At 38.1% G+C, this 8407-nt stretch overlaps 1 protein-coding gene across 3 annotated transcripts in view; it reads left to right on the top strand.

Moving 5' to 3' along the window:
* Nucleotides 1-8407, top strand: part of ZDHHC20 (zinc finger, DHHC-type containing 20) — a 45527-nt gene that overhangs the window by 5524 nt on the left and 31596 nt on the right. For all 3 annotated transcript variants that reach the window (XM_010851191.1, XM_010851192.1, XM_010851190.1), the window contains 2 exons: nucleotides 4492-4518; nucleotides 8205-8308. In XM_010851191.1, the coding sequence (XP_010849493.1) occupies nucleotides 4492-4518; nucleotides 8205-8308 (131 nt within the window). Of the gene's footprint in view, nucleotides 1-4491; nucleotides 4519-8204; nucleotides 8309-8407 lie in introns of those variants that run through there.

Below are 8407 nucleotides of genomic sequence, written 5' to 3'. Positions count from 1 at the left end.
CCTCCTTGGAAGGAAAGTTATGACCAACCTAGATAGCATATTCAAAAGCAGAGACATTACTTTGCTATCAAAGGTCTGTCTAGTCAAGGCTATGGTTTTTCCTGTGGTCATGTATGGATGTGAGAGTTGGACTGTCAAGGGGGCTGAGTGCCGAAAGAATTGATGCTTTTGATCTGTGGTGTTGGAGAAGACTCTTGAGAGTCCCTTGGACTGCAAGGAGATCCAACCAGTCCATTCTGAAGGAGATCAGCCCTGGGATTTCTTTGGAAGGAATGATACTAAAGCTGAAACTCCAGTACTTTGGCCACCTCATGCGAAGAGTTGACTCATTAGAAAAGACTGATGCTGGGAGGGATTGGGGGCAGAAGGAGAAGGGGACGACAGAGGATGAGATGGCTGGATGGCATCACTGACTCGATGGACATAAGTCTGAGTGAACTCCGGGAGTTGGTGATGGACAGGGAGGCCTGGCGTGCTGCGATTCATGGGGTCGCAAAGAGTCAGACACAACTGAGTGACTGAACTGAACTGAATGGTGCTTTTCTAATTCTACAAAATAATAGGTTCAGGCCAGGCTTATCAGTGGATGTTAAAACCATTATGTGGAAAGTTTTAGGGGAAGAAGATATTCACATACCATTAACGTTTTACCCTACAAAACAATTTCATGATTGTCAAAGTGAGAAATGAACCTTTACAAAGGAGAAGCTTGAAGTCACTACGTCGCCAAGTGCCCAGGTATAGCATCACTGATGGTGACAGACTGGAGTAGTGTGCCCACCGAAACATTTCCCTGTGCAGTACCTTGTCACTGTTGTCATCCACCCGCCATATTGCTCTCACCAATGGCACTCGCGGAAAGTCCGTGCCAAGATGCATAACCAGACTTGAGAACTAAAGGCAGAGTGTCAAAAACAGTGCCAAAAGTATACCTAACCTCTGTGGGAAAGTTAGACCAACAGAAGGCATTTCATCATAAATTGTGGAGGCCAGAAGGAAGTGCCATGGCATTTCTCAAGTGTTAGAGGAGAACTGTCAACCCAGAATCCCACTTCCAGCAAAGGTTGTCTGTTAGAGATGTCAGCATCCCCTTCATCGTAAGTATCCAAAGCAAAAGCTGGATGAAGGAAGTAATACGGGTATCTCCTCACACGTTCTCACTTGTCAAGGAAGAAAGCTTTTTTTCCCATCATGACTTCTCCTTTACCAAAGACGTATTCATCAGCCATGGCTCTATCTCACATGGCCAGAGTAGAGCCAGAGGATGGTGGTGAAGTGAGAGTATCTGGGATTTTTAGTCTCAGTTAAAGGGAGAAGTAGGCGAGAAAGGATGTTAGTCACTCAGTCATGTCTGACTCTGCAACCCCATGGGCTATAGCCCGCCAGGCTCCTCTGTCCGTGGGATTCTCCAGGCGAGAATACTGAAGTGGGTAAACATTCCCTTCTCCAGGGGATCTTCCCAACCGAGGGATCGAACTCAGGTCTCCTGCATTAAAGGTGAATTCATCATCTGAGCCACTATGGAAGCCATAGATGAGAAAGGGGATCTGTTAAGTGGAGAAGGGCAGGTGGCAGCTCTCATGTTCACAAACAATCTTAAATTTAGATTAATATTATCTGCAAATGAGATTATACGTGGTCACTGACATGATTGAATAAAAAACATTGATTATACCTTTAAAAGGCACATCTAACCATTTAGGTATATGTAATGTTTTTATAATTGTGGATTTATTATCAGAAGAATTTTTTCACCTGTATTGGGATCCTTGGAAAATGGAACACGCCTGTGTGAGGCTAGAGGCTCTGCAGACAGCTTCTAACAGTCCTGTGTCTGTGTAATCGGTGGGCAGCTAGCAGATACTGAGGGCTGTCTCCACACCACCCTGTGCCAGGTGCTAGTCACTCAGTCATGTCCTTTCCTCCAAGGGAAATCTGGAAGGAGCTGCAGACTAGAAACTCACAATTGCATACCAGGGTCAGTGGTATCATGATAAGGGAATTTTAGAGTGCCATAGGATTGTGTGCCTAGGAGATGTGTTTAGCTGGCTCCTGTGGTCAAGAGAGCCCTCCGGGAGAAGTAAGCTCTGCTAAGCCTGGGTTTGTCCAGCTTTGTTTGGGGTGCCGCAGCTCTGTTGCATCCTGTAGTTGTGTGGCTGTCTCAGAGAGGAGTTGGATGAGGCAGACCAGACACTGTCAGCCAGATGCAGTTAAAACCAGAAGTCTGCTTTGACAGTGTGATCACAAGTAGGCTACCAGCTTTTGATCTTCACTAATGTGATTATTAAAAATGTTATCTTCCTGTAGTTTTACTTTGGATTTCTGTTATGAATGAGGTTGACCATCTTTTTTATATTTGAGATGTCTGTATTTCCTTTTCTGTGAAAAAGTAGTTTTTTTTTTAAAGCAAATTCTTACTGATTTGTAAGAATAAATGTAAAGAATTCTCTTTAAATAGAGAAATTAGTTTTTGGTCTATAGTAAGAGTTGTGACTATTTTTTTCCTTGCTTTTTAGTGGTTTTTTTCAAGTATTTACTTTTATAAAACCAAATATATTGATATTTTCCTGTGGCTTCTATGTTTCATGTCATAAACTGAAACACCTACTCAGCTCCAAAAGTGTATATATTTTTAGATTTCTCCTGTTTCATCTAGTATACCCATGATTTTGTTTTATTTTTTGCATTTCAGTCTTTGATATACATTTGGGGTTTATCCTGGTCTGTGTTGTGAGTCTCAGTGGTATTCCCACATGGCTCAGTCTTGTCCGACTCTTTGCGACTCCATGGACTATAGCATGCTGGGCTCCTCATCCATGGAATTTTCCAGGCAAGGATATTGGAGTGGGTTACCATTTCCTTCTCCAGGGGATCTTCCCAACCTAGGGATTGAACCTAGATCTCCCACACTACAGGCAGACTCTTTACTGTCTGAGCTGCTAGGGAAGCCTTCCCACATGGCTACCTGTATCCTAATGCTACTTATTGGCTCTATTCACACTGATTTGAAATCCCATATTTATCATAGTAAATCCTTACATGTATTTGGGTCCAGCTCCAGGAGATAGTGAAGGACAGGGAAGCCTGGTATGCTGCAGTCCATGAGGTTACAAAGAGTTGGACTTAGGGACTGAACAGCAACCATTTTGGAGTTTTCTGTTTTGTTCTGTTGATCTATTTATTCATGAGCTGGTACAACTGTTTTTTAATAATTGGAGCATTTGTAGTATTTTTAAAATACTGTGCCCTAGTATTTAGCATTGGAGAAGGCAATGGCAGCCCACTGCAGTACTCTTGCCTGGAAAATCCCATGGACCGAGGAGCCTGGTAGGCTACAGTCCATTGGGTCGCTAAGAGTCGGACACAACTGAGTGACTTCACTTTCACTTTTCACTTTCATGCATTGGAGAAGGAAATGGCAACCCACTCCAGTGTTCTTGCCTGGAGAATCCCAGGGACAGCAGAGCCTGGTGGGCTGCCGTCTATGGGATCGCACAGAGTCGGACACGACTGAAGCGATTTAGCAGCAGCAGTATTTAGCGTGACTACTACTTCATTATTCATCTCTTCCAGAATTTCCTACCTCATTATGTAAGTTTATTTTTCCACAAATGAACTTTGAGATCTGACTGGTTAAAAAAATAAAAGTATTTTCACTGAGATGACACTAAATTTATGAGATTAACCTCAGGAGAATTGCCATGTTAATGATGACTCTTCTATATTCTGTAGAATATAAGCCCTTGCACTTGTTCAGATTTTTATCAGTGTCCCCCAGGAACATCAGATTGTAGATCACAGAGGGCATAAGTCTTTGCTGCTCTGAAGGGTTTGGACTTCTTTCTGTAAAGTGACCGGAGGTATTGAAGCGTATTCGATCTTTAGATTTGCTGGTAGTGAGGATGTGTCAAACTTATGGTAGAGAGTAGCTTTAAGCCATTGCATTTGAGAAAGTCCGGAAAGAAGGCAATAGGAGAAATGAGAGGGTGTTGGGTATTTGAAGAGACTGAGGTAGTAGAATCTGTAGTACCCAGAGGCCCCTGGACTGTCCAGAGAGGGGAATAAATAGCTGTTGCTCAGGGTTTCAAAAACTGGAAAGAAAAAAGATGCTTATCCCCTGCAGGGGTAAGTTCCTCTGTTCCTGAGTGCCATAGAGGAAAATCCTATTTATTATGTAGGCAGCATGAAGAAAAGAGCGAAAGAAAGCATAGCTATAATCATATTGACATACTTAAAATGGACGATGGTCTGAAGAAAAATTTTAATATGATTGCAGTGTTAATGATAAAGAAGAATCTGAATTTTATTTTTTCAGGGTTTTTTTGAGTGTGCAATTCTGAATTTGCATTACATCTTATAACTAAATTTTACATCTTATAACTAAATTTTATGTTTATGAAAATGATATTAAGGTGAATAGTCAACCTGAAATAAAGTTTATAAACAAGTGTTTTAAAGTATATTTATTCCCTGTGTTTTCTTCTATTCTAGTTACACTTTCTGGAAATGGAGAAAACGGTAAGGCACTTTTAATTTTTAGTCTCAAGTAGATGACATAGTGTCTTAATTGCAACCCATATACTTGTTATTTAAGTGATGACTGTTTGTTTTGGTCTTCAGAAAGAAAATATACATTCTTAAAGTTTAAATTTTATTGGTTTGTTTTGTTTGTTCTCTTATTTTTCCTTTTGTTTAAAATAGTACTTTACTACTCGTAGTCATTTAATAATTAAATAACCAGACTGAATTTGTAAATTATAGTACTACTTCATTTTGAAATGGAATTAAAGTTTTTATGACTAGTCAAAGAGACAGTGTCTAGAGAGAAGAATCATGACTCAAAATTTCATTGAAATAAAAGAAAATTTTATGTCCTTTGATATCAGATTTCAAATGTAAAATTGGATTTGAGATACAAATATCAAAGTTTCTAAAACAGAATAGTTAGAAATTATTATTATTAAAAAAAATTTTTTTCGGCCTTGCTGTGCAGTATGAGGGATCTTAATTCCCTGATCAGCAATTGAACCCATGTCCTCCTGCAGTGGAAGCAGGGAGTCCTAACCACTGGACCACCAGGAATTTCCTAGAAATTATTAATAAGTATTCTTATTGTTGAAAATAGAAGACCTTAAGCATATAAATCTCAAGTTGACTTGGGGTCTAGTTTCTCAGTAACAGAATAAGTAGAGACAGTCGATAGGCTTGTTTTTCTTGCTTAAAACTATTTCCTGTATGTTGAAAGCACAGGTACAGAAAGTAGAGAATTTCTGAAGTTCTTACAAAAAAACTTTTACTTGAATCATTATTTCAGGGGGCTATTTTACCCGTGTCTTTGAAAGAGTCTTTTGGTGAAATTTTTTTGTTTGCTTATTTGTTTTTTTAATTCAGTTACAAGTGACTTTTGAGTCAGACTTTTTTGATTTATAGATTATCAGTTTTTTCTTTCAGCTTTGATTTAATTTAAACTTTTACTTTAAGTATTACTTATAAACAATAATATTTAGCATATATATGGGATTATTAGTAATCCTATTAATTTGAACTTATTTAAAAACAATATTTCCTGTTATTATTTATAATTTGATAATTACCATCTATTAAGTACTTACTATATTCCAGGCAGTATACTAAAAGATTTATTTAAGCTTTTATTTCTTTATCTGAAAGTAAAGATTTTTTAAGGGAAAAACGATTTGTTTTTGTTCTTATGGACAGCAGAAATATTCTAAAGAAATATTAAATGTTTAACAGTGTTAAAGAGTATATTGTTTTATATTCTAGCCTTAGTTTTAGGTAACTAAATGATTAAGAAGTTTAAAGTAACCTCAAGGTTACCATTTATCTGAAAGCTCTACAGTAATATATAGATGAGGATTGATAAACTTGATTGAATATGGGAGCCCAGCAATAATATAAATAAGTGAAGTGAACTAGGTGAAGATAAAATTGCAGACTTGGTAAAGAAAGGACTTCCGTGTTCGTATAACACTAGGAGGCTGAGATCTAGCATTTTGTCCCAAAGGGGGAAAAAAAATGAAGGAATGCTATCGAATCCATTGGTTAGACCATAGGGTTTAGCCTAGAGGGAGCTGAAGTGGTAGAGAAGGCAGAGTTTTGAGGAACCAGAGTTTTCAATAAGGAAGACAATATTTGTGATCATGAAAAGAAAGCGTATTTGCAAATAGAAGGAAGTTGTGGTTAGGACTTCATGTGGAACTCAGCTATCTCTGAAGTAGGAGTGACTCTAAGATAATAGAGAAGCGGAAAGGATAATTTTAGATATGACATAGTGGGAAAGACCTTGGATTTTTATCAGGCATATACGGGTTTGAATTCTGGCTTTATCATTTAGTCAGTAAGTGACACTGGGCAAGGTATGAAGGTCTCTGAGCCTTGCTTTTACATTTGTAAACTGAAAGGATACCTACAAGACCATCGTGAGGGTTATAAGTAAGGGGTACAGTTATGTCTCCTCGGAGACTTTCAGCATGAGGAAGGGCTGATTGAGGCGCTTTGGTTAAATACGGTTACCAGGAAACTCCAGAGTTTTGGCATGCGTTTGTTAGTCATGTAGGTGGAGCTCTTTCTCAGGAGTGTCACAGCCAGTGGGCAGAAGAAACTCTGAGCCACATGTTCTTCACTGACCGTTGAGATGGACCAGGAACCAGAGAGTGGAGGCGAGGACACCTGCTGGCTTGTGCAGTGACCAGACGAGACGAGCAGCAGTCGAGGAACTAGGGCACTGGCAGTGAGAAGACTGAGATGTTTACTTTGACACAGATCTTGGGAGCTAGAAAGTAAAGTATGCATTTTGTGAGATTAGCCAGCCGTGTACTGAGGAGTCCTCGAGCCCTGGCTTCCTGTTTCGATCACCACTGTGACTTAGGCTTCTGCTCTGTTAAACCAGCGTGGACCAGTGTAATTGCAGAAAGAAATGTTGGAGTTCAGCAAGTTGGGGTCAATTTTTTATCATCATTTTATTTAAAAGCATTTTTTAAAATTCAAAAACTTAAGGAAGAATAACCTCAGGGCAAAAGAAGGACAGTTGTTCAAATTGAATATGTTAGCTTTATTAAAAACTTCACTGCATTGTTGTCAGTGTTTCTCATTTAACTGCAGACCAGTGAAAACTGGGATCAGTCCATAAACTTGGGAAACACTGAAATACGGAATGCACAGAAAAACACAGATTTTTGAGAAGAAGGAATTGATATGCTTGGATAGCAGTGATGACAATAGCCAATATTCACTGAGGATTTATTACGTGTCAGACACTGTTCTAAGTGTTTTCCATTTATTCACTCATCAGTGTTAGGCAGCTAAATTAAAATAAACTCATTTAAAGTGCTTTAATTGAAGTCAGTAAATCATTTGGGAAGAATAGTATGAAGGGGTGAGAAATTCTGAAAGTAATGGAAAAGGTAACATTTGAAAAAAGTACCTTTTGGAAAAAGTAACATTTGATCTGAACTTTAAAAATGAGTAGAATCTCAAACTTTTATGCATGTCTGTGCTTTGTTTTCTTCAGTGAGTTTGTGGTGCTTCATTCCAAACTGAAAAGGATTTAAGCACTTGATACATAGTTCTTGCTTCTTTCTATCTTCTTACAGATAGAAAAACTACAGAAAACAGCAAAAAAGTTTTTAGTTATATCAGTGAGTTAATGGTGTTGGAATGTTACACTAATCCACTTAGGAAACAGTTATGGGAGAAATTCAAAGTGGCTAAACTTTTTCATTACCCTGTATTGAAAAAGACAATGAAATTTAGGATAACTTTTGTGAACAATCCAAGAATTGAGTTTATTTTCAGTGTTATAATTCCTTGGATTTAATGTTCACAGTGATGGAATCTGTCTTAAATAATTTTTAATTCATTTAAAATCTAACTTTTAGGAAGTGCTTTTGAAGGAGATGCTTTAAAGATTTCAGCAACTTAAACCTTCAGCAACTTAATAAAATCAAATCTTTACTTATAAACCAGGCTGATAACCCTTAAATGCAAGAACAGAGTGTTCTTTCATATCTGTAATGTTACATCATGCAGATAAAAGAGTGTATATATTTGATGTTTTTAGTATGTTGTAATTAAATATTTTATTGGATTGAGCCTCCTGACTCTAAATACTGTGTTTTAATATGTGATTCTTTTTCCTGTTTTCACCTGGATTCAATGAAATGTTGTTTGTTTTTATTTACCAGGAAAGGCCGTTGTTTACCTTGTGGCTTTCCATCTGTTCTTTGTTATGTTTGTATGGTCCTATTGGATGACAATTTTCACATCTCCCGCTTCCCCCTCCAAAGAGGTAAATTTAATGCTGGTAAATTACCAAATGCTTTCACTGATGATGGGATTGTTTTCCCTGTGTTACCTTTGTTGAAACTCTATTACATGATGCGTTTGT

The sequence above is a fragment of the Bison bison genome, unplaced genomic scaffold (assembly GCF_000754665.1).
Source record: "Bison bison bison isolate TAMUID 2011002044 unplaced genomic scaffold, Bison_UMD1.0 scf7180017864299, whole genome shotgun sequence".
Lineage (NCBI taxonomy): Eukaryota > Metazoa > Chordata > Mammalia > Artiodactyla > Bovidae > Bison > Bison bison.
This window is presented reverse-complemented; position numbering and strand designations above follow the sequence as displayed.